The 17,549-nt window shown below is 57.3% G+C and overlaps 1 protein-coding gene across 7 annotated transcripts; it reads right to left on the bottom strand.

The window, feature by feature from the left end:
• Positions 1 to 1,413: 1,413 nt before the first annotated feature.
• Positions 1,414 to 16,084, bottom strand: DDI2 (DNA damage inducible 1 homolog 2). Of its 7 annotated transcripts, none has more exons than XM_058161482.1 (10): positions 15,870 to 16,007; positions 11,387 to 11,481; positions 11,105 to 11,234; positions 10,156 to 10,428; positions 9,517 to 9,643; positions 9,291 to 9,418; positions 8,961 to 9,089; positions 8,759 to 8,862; positions 7,870 to 8,059; positions 1,414 to 4,811 (listed from the first exon to the last, which is right to left on the bottom strand). In XM_058161482.1, the coding sequence occupies exons 4-10, from the start codon at positions 10,424 to 10,426 to the stop codon at positions 3,298 to 3,300; spliced, it is 2,463 nt and encodes an 820-aa protein (XP_058017465.1). In that variant the 5' UTR covers positions 10,427 to 10,428; positions 11,105 to 11,234; positions 11,387 to 11,481; positions 15,870 to 16,007; the 3' UTR covers positions 1,414 to 3,297. The 7 variants fall into 7 exon arrangements, with proteins under 7 accessions (XP_058017465.1, XP_058017462.1, XP_058017463.1 ...); XM_058161485.1 differs by lacking the exon at positions 11,387 to 11,481 and adding an exon at positions 5,718 to 5,781 and having other exon boundaries at positions 4,592 to 4,727; positions 15,870 to 16,083; XM_058161484.1 differs by lacking the exon at positions 11,387 to 11,481 and adding an exon at positions 5,718 to 5,781 and having other exon boundaries at positions 4,675 to 4,811; positions 15,870 to 16,083.
• Between the last annotated feature and the right edge of the window lie 1,465 nt (positions 16,085 to 17,549).

Here is a 17,549-nt window from a genome sequence, read left to right as displayed (position 1 = left end):
TATCAAGCCTTTTTCTCCACCTTTTATTTTATTTATTTAAGTGACAATAAAGGTGGTTATTATTATTATTTATTATGCCTCTTTTTCTCCACCTTTATTTAAATGACAATAAAGGTTATTATTATTATTATTGTTGTTGTTGTTGTTAAGCTTCTTTTTCTCCACCTTTATTTTTATTTATTTAAATCAGGGGTCTCCAACCTTGATCCCTTTAAGACTTGTGGACTTCAACTCCCAGGGACTCTGGGAATTGAAGTCCACAAGTCTTAAAGGGACCAAAGTTGGAGACCTGATTTAAATGACAATAAAGGTTATATTATTATTATTATTATTACTCCTCTGTTTCTCCACCTTTATTTTATTTATTTAAATGACAACCCCCCTCGTGGAGGGGAGGGGGGTGCACGCGGTGGGGGGAGGGTCCCCACAGACTATGTGGTAAAACCGGCCCGACAAGGTAGGCCTTTCCAAAGAACAGGAGGAGCAAGCTCCTGCCCCCTTCCCCCGCACGCTTTTAAATGGGAATCCAGCCTATCGTTTAAGAATAAGCCAAATAATAAAGGTTATTATTATTATCATCAAGCATTAGGACAAAGTAAGTCTAAGCACAACATATAGACGTGTAAGTATGAACGTAAGAAATGAGTACGAGTAAATAGGGACGGTAGGCACGCTGGTGCGCTTATGCACGGCCCCTTTAAGGGTTAGGTTTAAGCTTAAACTTCAGCACCCACAGGTGCTCCAAGAAAAACAGCCCTGCGAGGGAGGCCCACCCCCCACCTCCACCCTGGTCTCCTGCAGCACCGAAGCCCTTCTCAGCCAGGATGCCTCCCCTGTGGGAAACGCCGGCCAGGGCTGCCTCCTTCTCCTCCTCCCCCCACCTTTGTCACCTGCCAAGTCTTCACCTGTTGAACCGGTTGGGCCTGACGAGTCAAGGAGCCCGCACACCCACCTGCCATGGCAAGATCAGCCACAGGCTCCCAAGGAGCTGCCACTTACTGGCCTGGCACTACTTGCCAGCTTGAGGAAGGAAGGGAGAAGGTGCTGCGGGCGCTTCCAAAACCTGTTCTACCACCAGCGGGCGGAAAGGATGCACCGGACTGGCTTTTCTGGCCGGGTCCCGCATCCATCCGAGCGCTGGGACGCACCGACTGCATTCCGTGGAGCCAGCCTGCTGGAATGGAAGCCTAGCCTGGATGTGGCATGGATGCCCGGATGGTGGAAGAAGTAGATGGGCGGGACTGCTGCGGTATCCCTAATATTTATCCCCAGAAAATGGGTATTGCCAGCACACAAACGCTGCCTCCCTCCGTTGCCCGCCAAATGCCCGGCCCTCTTTGGCCCTGCAACCAAATTTGGCTGCACCTTGGCGGCACCTGTACAAAAAAAAAAAAATCTCTATCGGACAACTGCTATGAGAAAACACATCTTTATTTTTTAAAATCCAAAACGTTTACATGTTTCTCCCAGTTGAGAAGCAACACCCCGCTCTCCTGCCAAATATGTCCTTAATTTTTTTTTGTTTTTTGGTAAAAAGGAAGATGCGAGCTACAAAGATCTCACCCGGTCATTGGCAAAAGAGCCCAATTGCGTCCCGATGCCGCCCGGCAGCAGCCAAGCGGGCCGAGACAAGGGCGAAGAAGGGCAACCCTGCCAACGTGACAGGCAGAGATTCCTGAGAGGCCCCGGCCCGCCGTTGCGTGTGCAGAACGCCAAGGTACCCGGCCCAAGGGAGTGGCCACCAGTGATCCCCAGGCCTTCACCCAGCGTACGAGGAGAGAGCACGCTCCAGACTGCTCCTCCGTGAATTATACGCAAACCCTCTACGACAGACAAGCATTTTTGCAGGCTCTCACACCGCCGCCCTCCAGCCGGGCACACACTCTGCCAGGAAGTGCAGCCCTTGAAACTCACACGAGGGTGCGTTTCGAAAGCATCGCTGCCTCGGTTGGCCTTCAGGATTCTCCTGTCCCATTGCTGCTGCTGTTGCTGCTGCTGCTCCTGTAACCAGAGGTTTAGTCCCTCTGCGGTACCTATATCCAGAGAGACGGGCACCTTCAGGAGCACCTGACAAGGGAACTCCTGCTATGCAGAGCCCCTACTGCTACCTTCCCGTAAAAAAGGGTGTGCGTGGGTCTCCCCACTGCCATCCGAGATCAGCAAATCCTAGCCAAGAGCCGTAGCATTTGTCAAACCAAAAGAAAACACCGCTCGTGCACCGTCCCCACCCCACCCCTCTCAATTTCAAAACTCTCCCAACCCGTTGCTCTGAATTATGGGGACGGGACAAATGAATCTCTCAAGCTGCAGAGAAAAAAATTCAAGCCTTCAGAAACGCAGAGGAAGCCCCCCCCCACCCGCCACCACACACACTTTCTTAACTTCAAGAGCCAGTCTTGGGCTGTGGAATCAGGGCCAAATGAATGGCAGTCCAGGCCCTCTCGCAGCTAAATGTGATCAGCAGCTGCCAATTCCCTGCCTTTCATTTCAAATCATCCAATGCTTAAAGACCATCCCGTTAAGGGAGGCTCCCGGCAAGCAGCCCCCTGGCTCTAACACCCGCAAGGAAAAAATTGGAAAGCACCACAGCTCCTCTGTCTTTCTCTCTGACCCTAAGAATGCTATCTCCTCGCCAAGCCCAGCACCGTCATGGCCAACCACCACGGCATCCAAAGCTGCGGTTCGGCGTGCATCAAGGTGCAAAAGCCCCACCCCACCCCAACTCTACGGCCCTTTGGGACCAGCCTCAAGACCTGAGGGGCTGATCTGGTGGCTGCAGCTTTACCCCCACGGTACCCCAAAAGCACTGCCCCCTCGGAGCACTCTGCCCGGGGACCAATTTTCACCCACGGCTAAGCAGAAAGGAGCCCCAGTCACACGGCTGGTACGCGGTGTCCCCCCGGGGGGTGGGGGGGCGCGGGGGTGGGTGAGAAGGGGCTGCCACGCCCCATCCCTGCTCCTGAAGACTCTGCCTTCCTGGCACTTCACCAAGGTAAACGCCGCCTCGGCCCCGGCTCTATACTTTCTAAGCCCCAAATTTGCATATCGTTCTAAAACCATATATTCAAATAAAAGTTTATTCTGTAAACATCGCCAGAAGGATAGGAATTAAGAAATTACGGATCCCGTACAATACCAAATGTTTTGCTTCTTTTAAAGGGCCAAAATTCAACCAGAGAAACAGGAGATGACCCGGTTGAAAATAAGGGATTATTTTTCTTTAAAAAAAAAAAAAAAGGAATCAAACTTAGTCGCGGGGTCAGGCAGAGGGGGGCTCTTTCAGAAAGGCAGTCTTGGCTACGTGGGCACCACGATATTCCTGGCGAGCAAGATAAGCAGGGCCAGATCGGCGTTCCCTCCCGCGTGCTCCAGCGCTTCTCCGGCTTCTTGGGGCGTAAAGCCGGCCCCCACAATCTGATCGAGGTTTGCAGCGAGGCCAGGAGAGCGAGGCTCTGAAGTCCCGGGGAAGGATGGGAACTCCGGCTGTTCGACAGGATGCTCGCTGGAGTCTCCCCCTTCTTCAGGGGAAGGGCTGCTGCAACTGCCCCGGGCCGCCCAGGACTCTGGAGGGCCGAGCGAGGCAAGTGAGCTCTGTCCCACAGCAGCGCAGCCGGGATGCTGCTGTCCGGAGGATAAGAGCTGGGCCGGTATTCTCAGGCACTCCTCGTCCTGCGGCGGAGGCCACACTACTGAAGGGCTTGCCGAGACGGAGTCACCGCAGCAAGAGGCCCCTTGGACAGCCTCCTGCTGCCCCTCACCTAAATGGGGGTCCGCCGGCATCTCTGTCTCGGCCTCCAAGCAGGCAGCTGGGCGGGAAAGGGCCGGGTCCTGCCTAGCTCGCTCTCGGAAAGATGAACTCTCCTCGGCCACAGCCGACTCTTCGGGAGGAACCTCCAGCGAGGGGCAGCTCTCTTCCTGCTGAGCCCCCCCTCTCCGGAAGTCGTGTTTCGAACTCACAACCAGGAGTCGGTGGAGCTCCTTAAGGGCCGAGGCGAGGGAGATGCCCGTCTCGTCCTCTTGATCCTTGGGCCGGCTAGCGGGGACATTTCCGGGCTGAGTCGAGCCGCTCGCTGGGGGGAGACCGAGGGGCGGAGGAAAGCCATGGCATTTGTGCAACCCTGGCTCCGTCCCGGGGGCCGTGGCGCTCATGTCGGCTGACTCGAGGAAGTGTGGGTCTGGGGTCTCTGGGGCAAGGTGTCCTTCAAGCGAGCAGTCATCTCCTGGAGGCTGGGCTGGGATCCCCTCTGGCCTCCCTTCGGCCCCTTGGGACATCTCTCCTTCTTCCGCAGCATCGGCCACCAGCGAGGAAACATCCCCCACACGCCGAGGCTCCCTCAATTCACCCGGAGGAAGCTGGGGCTCTAGCAGCACGGGGGCGTCAGGCTCGCTCATCTCTTGGGACGGGCTGTTCTCTCCCCCCATCTCCCGAGGCTCGGGGCCAGGAGCAGCCTTCTCCGATCGGCAGCTGGAAGCAGCATGTATGTTTTGGGGGGTTGCCGAGCCCCCCAGGAGGGAGGAGGCCCCAGCGCCCGCCAGATTCAGTGGGGAGGCCGGGGGCTTCCTGCTCCCCAACCCTCCCCAGAGCTCCAGCATAGAATCCAGGGATTTCCCAGCTCGGGGACTTTCAGGCAGTATCTGGCCGCTGCGGGGGGAGCCAACGGCCGGAGCAGAAGCCGAGCGATCGAGCGATCGGCTTGCAGGAGAGTCGGTAATCTTCGGATCAAGTTCTGGAAAACAAACTGGAGGTTTAAAGCTGTCCGAAGTTGGTTGCGATGGAGCTTCAAGTGAGGTAGTTTCTGTATCGCTATTCTCTGCGCACACAAGAAGAGAGAAGAAGGAGGGAAAAGGGAGATTAAGAACCCCAGACGATTGCATAGGAAACGGGGAGGCCCTACGAGCGGCCGACAAGAGTGGCAGTAGGGAAAGCTGCCTGCCCACTCACCCACCCCAGCCAACCTGCTCCCTTCACAATGGGGGGGTTGCAAGCGAGAATGGCTCGTCCCCCTCAATCTATCCCTGAATAGGCTCCTTTCCCCAGTTCCCCCCCTTCTCTTATATGGGCAGGCAAGCCAGCCAAACCAGCTGCAAGCAAGCAACAAACATTGCAGCCATTCGGGGTGACGCCCCCCAGGGTGACCCCCCCCCCCACCTCCCCACTTTAATTTCACTGCAGTTAAGATCTTAACCGGCCGCGAGGGCCACTTCCCGACTTCCAAGGAGGAGCAGAAACCAAGACGGGTTCGGCGGAGTGTCTCCTCCTGCAGTCCCCCACCCCCCCCACGACTCCTGCAAGATTCCCAGAAGAAAATTGCTCTGCCAGGTTTCCGGGTGAAGGTGGATGGGCCCATCGGGTTAACTCAAGCCAAGCCCTGCTGGTGCCCCTCTCCAGCACGCCCCACATGCATTCGCCGCAGTAATGCGCAGCAAGGCACCGCTTTCCGAGTGGCGGGGAGAAGAAAGGCAGAAACGATATTTGGAATCATCGAGCGATCCGGCTGCCTCGAGACAAGATCCTCCGGGCAACCAAGCGGTAGGATCTGCACCGGCTCGGTCTTCCCTCAGTTGCCATCATGTCGGAAAAAGCTTTGGCCAGGAGCGTCCCGACTGCTGCTGGAGTCCTCCGCTGGGGTCCCCCATCTCGGATCCAAGTCGGTGGTCCCCTCCACCCCTCCACCCCCCCTGCAGGAGCCAGGAGAAGGAGGAAGCGCTGGCAGTACCTGGTGTGTGGGCCCCCTCCAGCGGCAGCAAAACCACATTACATGCATCTAGGCTTCTGGCATTCTGTTTGGATTAGGAGACACAACACACCAAACGTGGATTAGCACACGCCACATGCACCCTGGCTCCGGTGGCCCTTCCTGACCCCCCCTTCCTGGCCTGTCTTCCAAAGTCCTCCTCTCTGAGCGGCCGCTGGCTGTGCCGGACGAAGGGCTTCCTTCCTTCCTGGCTCTAGGCTCAACTATCGAGCTGACTCTCTCGGTGCTGCTGCTGCTGTCTGTCTGATGGCCGCGGCTCTTCCTGTCCTCTTCCTGCCGTTAGGAAGGGCAGCCTGACGGGGAACACAAGAGGCCCCTGGCCTGAACGGCTCCAATGTTTGGCCGGATGGGAAAACTCTCCGGATTGTCCAGCACGTCTTGTCCCAGATCATCCACCTTCCTCCGCTGCTGGGCAATGCCAGCTAGGCCTGCTTGGCCTCAGGCGCCTTGGCTCAGGCACGAAACGCTCTTCTCTCTGATCCTGGGTGACTGTCCTGTCCTCTCCCTGGACTTTCTTGATTGCTCCTTCCTCTTCCTGTCCTCTGAGCTGGCTGTCAGGACGTGTGGCAGAGTCAGCAAGGCTTACGCCCGCTGATTCCTCCGTCCGAGGGGGTTCTCCACCTCCGTCACATGCCCTCCAAATCCAATGCAGAATAGAACTTCGGACCCACCAAGGAGTCCAACTGCTCTCTCTTTCTCTTTCTCTCTCTCGCTGCAGTCGCACAAATAAAGGACCTTTTGCAACCAACTGCAAAAGACAGAACTACGTTTGGGGAAGCTGAACTGCAGGGGGCAGTGGAGGGAAGGCGCCAAGGTTCCCATCATACCGAGCCTCCCTTGGGGGACAGAGAGGCCCCCCCACCCCAACCTATCACAAAGTGGCCAGACCAGCCAGCAGAGAGCAAGGGAATGGCAGGAGGTGATGCCACAGGGCAAATGGGCTTTCCGATGCAGGAGAGCCCCTTTGCCCAGGCCGGGCAAGGAGGGGGAAGAGGGGGAGGGACACTGGGGCTGAGGACTGCTCGGGCTAAGTAAAACTCAAACTAAGCTGGATCTCTTTAAGGGAGACCTTTAATGCCAGGATATAAAGATACAAGGCCCCTGCTTGGCTGGCCACAAAGCATATTTCTCAGGGTGGGAGGGTGGGGGCTATAAGAGGGTACAAAGGGGATGAGGTGAGGGATGGCGTTTTCTTCCCTTGGCTTTCCGCCGCTGATGTCTGAGGCGGCCATCTTGCATCAATCCACCTGTAACTTAATGGGCCAAAAGAGAGGAGGGTGAAGGATGAAGCCCTCCCCCCCAAAAACCAGACTAAATTACTTCCGCTGCCTGCCTCAAGGCCTGTCAGTCCTGCCACGTCTCCCCCCGCTTCTGGGAGCGGGGGTGGGGTGGGGTTGGGGGTGATGCAGTCCCGGGACAAGCCCCTCTGAGTCCCCACAGGTCCTATAGGACGCTCAAGACCCAGAGAAAAGGTGGGGTTCACCCTCAAGAGAACCAGCCGATCCTGGGGATTCGGCAAGTGGTGTGCGCGAATAGAACAAGCGGCTTTGGAGACAGCAAAGCCTATGAATTCGACAGGCCAAGAACTCTGCACCAAGAGAGTATTTTCTTCCCAGGCGCCGCCGAGAATGACCACTGGAGGGGAAACGTCGGTGAAAGGGAATTAAATTACTCACCTAAGGTTTCCTACTTCGGATAACCGGGGTGGGGGTGGGGTGCAATGTTAAAATCTCTGCTTAAAAGCTGTTAAGTCACAGCTCCCACAATGCGCCTGGGAACACCGGATAGCGGTCCAAATTCTTGGCGGTCCCACCAAAAAAAGGGGGTGTCGTTTCCTCTGTCGCAGCACCACCGATCTGCCCCCCCACCCCCTCCTTAATTGTTCCCCGCCCCCAAGACCCTCAAGAGGCAGCTTTTCCTGGGCGCTCCTTCCAGATTAAGAACCAACCAAGTGTGTCTCTTTTCCCCAATTTCAGCACCGCAAGATAGCGGTGGCCTTATTCCTTCAAACGTGGAAGAGCAAAACTCCCCTTTCTGGAATGTTCCGTTCTCTGGCAAGCGCCCCCCCCACCCCCCACCCCCGGCATGAGCCGCTTCCTCCTAGCCCACCTACCTGCTTCCTCAGCAGATTTCTGAAGGGCTTCGGCTAGCTCTTGATCTGCCAGCTCATCAGGACGCATGTCCTCCCGGCCCGGCCCGTAAGCCAGCTTGGCACATTCCGGAAGCTCCCCCTCAGGCAGGAAGGTCGTCTGAGAGCCAGTGGTGCCAATCACCAGCACGTTGTTCTTCAGGTCGATGGAGCACTGGGGAAGGAGGAAAGGCGAGGAGGCCCTGAGGCTGACCCTGGCCCGAGGCCGCTGGGGGAATGACCCACCAAACCTGTTGCAACGAAGCTAAGTCCTCGTCCCGATAAACCCCTTTTTATTTAATTTACAGTGAATTCCTCTCCACCAAAGTCTTTCCACTCCCGCAGTCTTTCAAGATAGTTCACAATTACCGACCATTATCAGGCTTGGAGAGCGGCCAGGCCGATATCTTTCATTGGCAAGAATGCAGGAATGAACTAATTGTCTCCTGCAAACTCCACTCCCCTTTCGCTCCTCTTTATTTCCTATGGAAGGGGCCATTCATCATCCACCCGTGGCCTTACTCCCAAGTCGACCCTTGTTCATTAGCTGTTCCCTTCATCTGGCAACTCTGCGCATGCGCACACTGGGAACAGGCTCCAGCTGTTCGTCTGCCTCACTGATGTCTGATGCCGAAGGCAGCTGATAAGTATCAGATGGCCTTGGCCCTCTATCTGCCTCGGACGCAGAGCCCTCATCAGAGCCTTCCCCAGACTCCAGGACTGGCCCATGTTCCTCCCCAACCTCCTCACTGTCCGAATCCGCTGCCAGCTCTGCTGGCGGGCCACAACAAAGCCAGGAAGGGAAGGAGACCCTTGGAAGCTGCTGCCTGCAAGAGAGTGCCAGTCCCGTCAGCCTCAGACACCTGCCACTCACCTGGTGCCTCTTCAGCATGTCCAGGCCCAGCAGCATGTCCATGGGCTGCTCCTCCAGGATGGAGAAGGAGCACGGGAGGAAATCCCCCTCGATCTGCACCTGAGCTGCAGCAGAAAACATGGCGGGTAGGCGTTCCTTCCACCCAGAAGCCGGCCTCCGTCGAGGGAGGGAGTTGCCGGCTGCCTCCTCCCCAAACACCTACCCAGGTGCACCCTGCCAATGATCCGCTGGGTGCCCACGCCCCGGGCGATGCCGGCCCAGCGCCGGTCCACCAATCGCATGATGTTGCACCGATCTGCGCATGCCTGGCTCATGATGGTCATCTGGGCACCTGCCAAGAGGGCATGCCGGGTTGAAAAGATCCCCCACCCTCCACTGGGGACTCTTCCGGAAGGAAACCTCAGCCCTGCTATCCTCCTCCCCGCCCAATGCTGCTACCCGGCGTTGTCCCACAACTGGCCTCCCCCAGACCCTCCGCAAGCGTGGACCAGCCACGCCTGGCAGGAAAGGGAGGGAGGGGAGCCAGACGGACCCGAGTCCACGAAGGCTTTCACGGGGTGGCCGTTGACCTTGCAGTTGATGTACAGCATCACCACCTGGCCAAAGCTCTCGGGAGCCTCTTCCATGGCGATAGTCATGTTCTCTTCGATGTTCTGTTGCCTGAGAGCAAAAACAGCAGAGCCGGTCAGAAGCCTCCTTGGGCCGGCTCCCTCCAGACCCAACCCTCCGCTCGCCTCTCCCCGCTACTGGCCTGCTACCTAATGTCCTCCTCGATCTTAGCCTGAGCTTCTAGATCAAAAGGGTCAGCGGAGAAGAGACGGATCCTCTCCTGCTCGCGGCGCGCTCGGTCCTGTTGCTGTTCCACCAGCACTTGAGTGAATTTCTCTGGGACACAAAAGGCAAAGAGGGGGGGGGAGTCACAGGGCCGTGATGGCAAACCTATGACACGCACGCTGGAAGTGGCACGCAGAGCCATCTCTCTGGGCACGCCAGCCATCGCCCATTGCTCTTCCAGGTTCGGGCACGCACATGCATGCTGGCTAGCTGGTCTTTGCACGCACGGGAGCAGCGGAAAACTGGAAGAGCAGCTCCCCGGTGTGCATGCGCAAGACGGGAAGCTGAGCTTCCGGTTCCAGTGCTCCCAGGCGCGTGAAGACCAGCTGCATGCGTGCCAGAAAACGGAAGGCCAGGTGATTGGTGCGCACGCCGGAAACCAGAAGCTGAGCACTCCTGCGCGCCTGGTTTCCAGCGCTCTGTTTTCGGCACTCGGTGCCGAAAAGGTTCTCCAAAACTGTCATAGGGCAAAGTGGTAGCGCTGGTCCTCTCCCTGCCCCATTCCTCCTCCACCCACCCAGAGAGATTCCTCCCTCCCTTCCACCCGCCCTGGCAGGACTCACCCAAGTCTCCGCTGAGCAGCGCCTCGGCCAGAGGGGGATTGCGTTCCTTCAGCAAGGAGAGCTCGTGTGGGTTGGCCAGCAGCATGGCTCGCAAAAGGGCCGGGTTGTCCAAGCCTTGCGGGATGGAGGGTGGGTCGGGAGTGGCCGGGGCCGGAGCCGGGGCCTGTGAGGGAGCGGGTGGGGTCGGGGCTGGGGGTGGCAGCTGTAGAGACTGGGAGAACTGGGCGGACGTCCCCGGCACGGCGATGCTGCTGAAGTCTATCCTGGGCATCCCTATTTGCGATGGGAGGGAGGGGGGAAGAGAAGAAGACAACACCTGATCAGCCTCCACTCGGATGTTCTGGCTTTGTGGAAAAGGGAGGAGGGTCTTCCAAAGGAGATTCTGAACCGGGACCACCCGTTCACGCCGGGCTTGAGATGGGCCGGTTAGGTAAGAGGACCGTCCCCTTCTCTGACACTGCGTCAGCTCTCCAGATTTTGGAATACGTGTCCCACCCACCCCCACTGTGCCCTCCGGAGACTGCCCAGATGAGCCGAGCAGCCGAGACAGGATGAAGGCACCCAGGCCGTTCAAGGAAGAAAATTGAGAGAGAAAACGGTGTGACAGCCCACAAAAACGTCGACTGATAACGACTCTGAATGCGCCTTGCATTCTGCTCCTGTATTGGTGAACGCTATTCCTGTGAAATTTTCTGCACAGAATTCCAGAGAAAATCACCCCCCTTGAGGATAAACAATTTGGGGAGCTGCCTTAAGCTCCGGGGAGGAGGGACGGGGGATCTGCCCCGCTTTCCAAAAAGTGACCACTTGTGACCTGAGGAGCTATCAGAGTCGCGGACATTTATAACGGGCAGTTTAAACAGACCGAAAGGGTAGGACCTGAGCCCGAGGCCGGCCAGGCCAAAGGGGGGAGAACCCACGAGGAGGAAGAGGAGGGGGGGTCTCTTACCAGAAAAGGGGGCCGGGGATTGTGCCTGCCCATTCTCCACTTGCTGCAGGATCACCACGTCTCCGTCCTTCAGGCCGTAAGACGCCAATGACCGGTGGTTGTCGGTGAGCGGCTGCTCGCCGAAGATGATCTGAGAGGAAGAGGCACAGGCAGCCATTCAAAAGGAAGCGGCCTCCAAGCAGATGCCCTGTTGGGTCAACCAGGGTCAGGCCAGCCTCGGACCCCGGGGCTATCAAGCCTAGAAAGGCAGGCAGCCCGGCCCGGAGTACTCAAGCCACCCACCTCTGCAAGCGACCGAACAAAAGTAGCCCAAGCAAACTGGGCTGAAGCGACAGCCGTTTCCTCTCAGCGAGCCCATCCGGGACGCGACCCCTTTCCTGGAGAGATATTTTCCAAAGCATGCCTCAGGCCTACATCAAGCTGTGGTTTCGAACGACTGAAAACACCGATTTTGCAGCTCCAAGAGCCCAGCTATTCATGATCTCGCGGTCCAATCCAACTTTCTCCTGCCCTCCCTGGTCTATCATCTTCCGCAAAGCTCCCCCAGGTAATCTAACATGGGTAAAACCATTCCCAGAAATGCTTCCCAGCAATGCCAGGAAACGGATCCCGCTGGGGCCCGAGAGACACTGCGAGGATCTGGTAGAAAGCACTGCCTGCAAGAGCCAGGAAGAGGCCTCCGCCCGCTCGGCGGCTGTGCCATTGGGGTGCAAAACGAGAGCGGAAGAATGTAAACTCGGATCCACCCTCAGGTGCCGACCGACTGGTACAAAGGATTGCGGGCTGGCCGGTTGAGTCAGGAGCCGGATCCACTGCTCTCGAGGGAGGGATCAGAATATCAGGAGAGGATTTGGGGCCACTTGGCCTTTGCCACAAGTGGCTGCAGGTGGCACAGGCAAAGCTTTGCCCCGTTGGGAGGGATCTTACAGACGGCAGAAAGACAGACTCAGGAAGGGCCTCCTAGTTCAAACCAGCCGCCCTACCCAGGAAACTAGGCGGGCAAGGGCCCGGTCTGGGTACAGACAAAGCAGCCACGAATAAGGCGAATCTACGTGTCCCAGGATAATCTCGCGGGATCCAATCTGGGTTGGCCACCCGGTCCAGAGGTGTTGTCTTCCGAGCTTTCGTGCTGGAATCCATTCTGAGGGATCCGAATCCGAAACAACTTTCTGATCCCGGTGACCGACCCAGATCGGACCCCCTGCAGACCAAGCAGTCTCGGGGCACCCTCAGAGGAGATGGGGCAGGAGGGCAAGGCAGACGAACCATATTCCCAAAATAGATGACCAAGGTATTGAACGGGCAGTCGGGGCAAGAAGGGGCCGTCCGCAGAGTTGGACTCTTGACTCTGGCAGCCGGCCAGCCGGTTCCGCAGCCAGAGAGTTCCTCACTACAAATACCCCTCCCCTCACTACCAGAAGGCCCGGGGCCACCGTCCCTCAAAAGCAACCGCTCCCCCCTCCCCAACCCAAGGGCATCCAGAGCCCCTACCCAGCTGTAAGGGGGAGACAGCTGTCCCATAAAGCAACACCCCTCCCCGGTATCCGAGGGCATCGGGACCCCTGTCCAGCTGTAAAGAGACCACGTGCCCACAAAGCCCGCCCTGTATCCTAGGGCATCAGGACCCCTGCCCAGCTGTAAAGGGGAGACCTCCTGCCCCACAAGGCGCCCCCCTGCCATCCTAGGGCATTGGGACCCCTGCCCACCTGCGAGGGGGGGACCATCCACCCCACAAAGCGCCCCCCCCATCCAAAGGCATTGGGACCCCTGCCCAGCTGTAAAAAGGAGAACACCCGCCCCACAAGCACCCCCACCCCCTGAGGGCATCAGGCCCCTGCCCAGCTGCAAGAGGGAGACCCACCAACCCACAAAGCGCTCCTTCCCATCCTAGGCATCGGGACCCCTGCCCAGCTCTAAAGAGGAGACCACCCACCCCACAAATGCCCTGTATCCAAGGGCATCGGGACCCTTGCCTAGCTATAGAGACCACCTGCCCACAAAACCCCCTCCCATATCGGAGGGCATCAAAGAGGAGAGGAGACTAAAGAGGAGACCACCTGCCCACAAAGCCCCCCCCCCATATCCGAGGGCATCGGGATCCCTGCCCAGCTGTAAAGAAGAGACCACCCACCCCACAAATGCCCTGTATCCTAGGGCATCAGGACCCCTGCCCAGCTGTAAAGGGAGACCTCCTGCCCCACAAGGCGCCCCCTGCCATCCTAGGGCATTGGGACCCCTGCCCACCTGCGAGGGGACCATCCACCACAAAGCGCCCCCATCCAAAGGCATTGGGACCCCTGCCCAGCTGTAAAGGAGAACACCGCCCCACAAGCACCCCACCCCTGAGGGCATCAGGCCCCTGCCCAGCTGCAAGAGGGAGACCCACCAACCCACAAAGCGCTCCTTCCCATCCTAGGCATCGGGACCCCTGCCCAGCTCTAAAGAGGAGACCACCCACCCCACAAATGCCCTGTATCCAAGGGCATCGGGACCCTTGCCTAGCTATAGAGACCACCTGCCCACAAAACCCCCTCCCATATCGGAGGGCATCAAAGAGGAGAGGAGACTAAAGAGGAGACCACCTGCCCACAAAGCCCCCCCCCCATATCCGAGGGCATCGGGATCCCTGCCCAGCTGTAAAGAAGAGACCACCCACCCCACAAAATGCCCCCTGTATCTGAGGGCATCAGGACCCATGCCCAGCTGTAAGGGGGAGACCACCCACCCCATAAAGCAATGCTCCTCCCCAGTATCCAAGGGCATCGGGACCTCTGCCCAGCTGCAAGGGGGAGACCCACCGCCCCACAAAGTGCCTCTTCCCATCCTAGGCATCGGGACCCCTGCCCAGCTCTAAAGAGGAGACCCCCCACTGCACAAAGCCCCCTCTGTATCCAAGGGCATCGGGACCCCTGCCTAGCTATAGAGACCACCTGCCCACAAAGCCCCCACATCCCCTGAGGGCATCGGGACCCCTGCCCAACTCTAAAGAGGAGACCTCCTGCCCCACAAGGCGCCCCCCCCGCCATCCTAGGGCATTGGGACCCCTGCCCAACTGCGAGGGGGGACCATCCGCCCCACAAAGACCCCCCCCCGGCATCAGGACCCCTGCCCAGCTGCAAGGGGAAGACCATCCACCCCACAAAGCGCCCCCACCCCCCATCCAAAGGCATTGGGACCCCTGCCCAGCCATATAGAGAAGACCACCCGGCCCACAAAGCGTCCCCTGTATCCGAGGGCACTGGGACCCCTGCCTAGCTATAGAGACCACCTGCCCACAAAGCCCCCACACACCCCGAGGGCATCAGGACCCCTGCCCAGCTCTAAAGGGGAGACCACCTGCCCCACAAAGCCCCCCCTGTATCCGAGGGCCCCGGGACCTCTGCCCAGCTGTAAAGGGGAGACCTCCTGCCCCACAAGGTGCCCCCCTGCCATCCTAGGGCATTGGGACCCCTGCCCACCTGCGAGGGGGGGACCACCCGCCCCACAAAGCGCCCCCACCCCCCATCCAAAGGCATCGGGACCCCTGCCCAGCTCTAAAGAGGAGACCACCCACCCCACAAAGCCCCCACCCCATATATGAGGGCACCGGGACCTCTGCCCAGCTGTAAAGAGACTACGTGCCCACAAAGCCCCCCCTGTATCCTAGGGCATCAGGACCCCTGCCCAGCTGTAAAGGGGAGACCTCCTGCCCCACAAATGCCCTGTATCCAAGGGCATCGGGACCCCTGCCTAGCTATAGAGACCACCTGCCCACAAAATCCCACCAAATCCGATGGCATCGGGACCTCTGCCTAGCTGTAAAGAGGAGACCACCCACCCCACAAAATGCCCCCTGTATCTGAGGGCATCAGGACCCCTGCCCAGCTGTAAAGAGACCACCTGCCCACAAAGACCCTTCCCCCCATATCCGAGGGCATCGGGATCCCTGCTCAGCTGTAAAGAGGAGACCACCCACAAAGCGCCCCCTGTATCCGAGGGCACCGGGACCCCTGCCTAGCTATAGAGACCACCTGCCCACAAAGCCCCCACATCCCCTGAGGGCATCAGGACCCCTGCCCAACTCTAAAGAGGAGACCTCCTGCCCCACAAGGCGCCCCCCCCGCCATCCTAGGGCATTGGGACCCCTGCCCATCTGCGAGGGGGGACCATCCGCCCCACAAAGCGCTCCCACCCCCCATCCAAAGGCATCGGGGCCCCTGCCTGGCTATAGGGACCACCTGCCCACAAAGCCCCCCCCCATATCTGAGGGCATCGGGACCTCTGCCTAGCTGTAAAGAGGAGACCACCCACCCCACAAAATGCCCCCTGTATCTGAGGGCATCGGGATCCCTGCTCAGCTGTAAAGAGGAGACCACCCACAAAGCGCCCCCTGTATCCGAGGGCATCGGGACCCCTGCCTAGCTATAGAGACCACCTGCCCACAAAGCCCCCCCACCCCCCGAGGGCATCAGGACCCCTGCCCAGCTGCAAGGGGAAGACCACCCGCCCCACAAAGCGCCCCCACCCCCCATCCAAAGGCATCGGGACCCCTGCCCAGCTCTAAAGAGGAGACCACCCGCCCCACAAAGCGCCCCCCCTGTATCCGAGGGCACCGGGACCCCTGCCCACCTGCGGAGGGTGGCGGGGAGGGAGGGGGAGGGCGGAGAGCCTCCAGGGTCTCCTCGGCTGGGGGGGGGGCTGGGGGGGGGCTCTCGCGGGGCTCCCCACCGCCAGGGGGGGAGTTGGGGGCGGCGGCTGCAGAGGCTCCGGGCGCGCACCGACCGACCTGGCTCTCGGAGGCGGGGACGCCGGACTCGAGGGCGCAGAGGGCCCGGAAGTTCTGGAGCTCGAAGTCGGCGTCCACCTGCAGCGAGAAGGTCACCTCGGAGCGGTCCCGCCGCAGGCAGAACACCGTCAGCAGCATCGCCGCCGCCGCCGCAGCCGCCCGCTCGCTCCCTCGCTCGCTCGGCCGGAAAGCCCCGTGTCCCGAGGCGCCGGACGGCTGTCGCAAAACGTCGCAAAACGCCGGGCGCAGGCGCGGAAGGGAGAAGGCGGCCTCGCCCCTCGGAACGATGGGCGAGCCGAGCGTGGGGAAAGAGGGAAACCGCTGCCCTCTAAAGGCCGCGTCCGGAACGACGCTCCCCACACACACACACACACACAAAAACACACAAACACGGGAATAATTTCCCCCCCCCTTGGACTATTCCAATAAAAAGCAATCAGAAAACCTGCAAATAATAATAATAATAATAAACTTTTTTTAAAAAAAAATTTTTATATCATACATAAATAAAATAAAACATTTATTAAAAAATAAAATAAAAATATTTATATATATAAAAAAACTTTTTGAACAGCATCTTGTTAAGTTTATTATTCTAAACTTTATTATTATTAATAATAATTATTGATATTATTATTAATATTATATATAATTATATTATTATAGTGTATAATACTGTATATAGTGTATACTGCACGAATCAAGAAGAGGGCCGTGAAAATATTTGCAGACCCCTCACATCCTGGACATAAACTGTTTCAACTCCTACCCTCAAAACGACGCTATAGAGCACTGCACACCAGAACAACTAGACACAAGAACAGTTTTTCCCCCCTGAAACGCCGTCACTCTGCTAAACAAATAATTCCCTCAACACTGTCAAACTATTTACTGAATCTACTCTACTATTAATCTTCTCATAGTTCCCATCACCAATCTCTTTCCATTTATGACTGTATGACTATAACTTGTTGCTGGCAATCCTTATGATTTATATTGATATATTGATCATCAATTGTGTTGTAAATGTTGTACCTTGATGAACGTATCTTTTCTTTTATGTACACTGAGAGCATCTGCACCAAGACAAATTCCTTGTGTGTCCAATCACACTTGGCCAATAAAATTCTATTCTATTCTATTCTAATAATAATAATGATGTGTTCCAAAACTTTATTATTATTATTATTTTATTTTATTTACACAAAATGACAGTATACACAGCAAACGAGATAACTATGCTGGATTTCATATCACAGATCACTAGTCAAACGCTTCCCAAGCGTTTAGAATTGCGTGATGTATCGGCGAATTATGCGAGCAGATCCCAGTAAGGTGGCCTTCTGCAGCTGACCAATGGTGTTATTATTATTATTATTCGGCATCTTTATTATGTAGGATGGAATAGAATTTTATTGGCCAAGTGTGATTGGACACACAAGGAATTTGGTCCGTATTTTCTCAGTGTACATAAAAGATACGTTCGTCAAGAATCATAAGGTACAACATTTAATGATAGTCATAGGGTACAAATAAGCAATCGCCCGTGTTATTACAATTAAAAGGGTGACTGGATCAGTGGTGGGTTTCAAACACTTGTACTACCGGTTCTGTGGGTGTGGCTTGATGGGTGTGGCATGGCTTGGTGGGTGTGGCTTGGTTGGCGTGGCAGGGAAAGGT

This window comes from Ahaetulla prasina, chromosome 18 (genome assembly GCF_028640845.1).
Source record: "Ahaetulla prasina isolate Xishuangbanna chromosome 18, ASM2864084v1, whole genome shotgun sequence".
Taxonomy (NCBI): domain Eukaryota; kingdom Metazoa; phylum Chordata; class Lepidosauria; order Squamata; family Colubridae; genus Ahaetulla; species Ahaetulla prasina.
The sequence above is the reverse complement of the archived record's forward strand: the minus strand, read 5'-3'. Positions and strand labels throughout refer to the sequence as shown.

Excerpts from the sequence above, each read along its gene's own strand:
- DDI2 (XM_058161479.1), bottom strand. The coding sequence starts at position 16,007 with ATGCTGCTGACGGTGTTCTGCCTGCGGCGGGACCGCTCCGAGGTGACC. Across the intron at positions 8,060-8,758 it reads ACATGCTGAAGAGGCACCAG|TGCTCCATCGACCTGAAGAA; the intron begins GTGAGTGGCAGG and ends CTCCTTCCCCAG. Across the intron at positions 4,812-7,869 it reads GAAATCTGCTGAGGAAGCAG|AGAATAGCGATACAGAAACT; the intron begins GTAGGTGGGCTA and ends TTGTGTGCGCAG.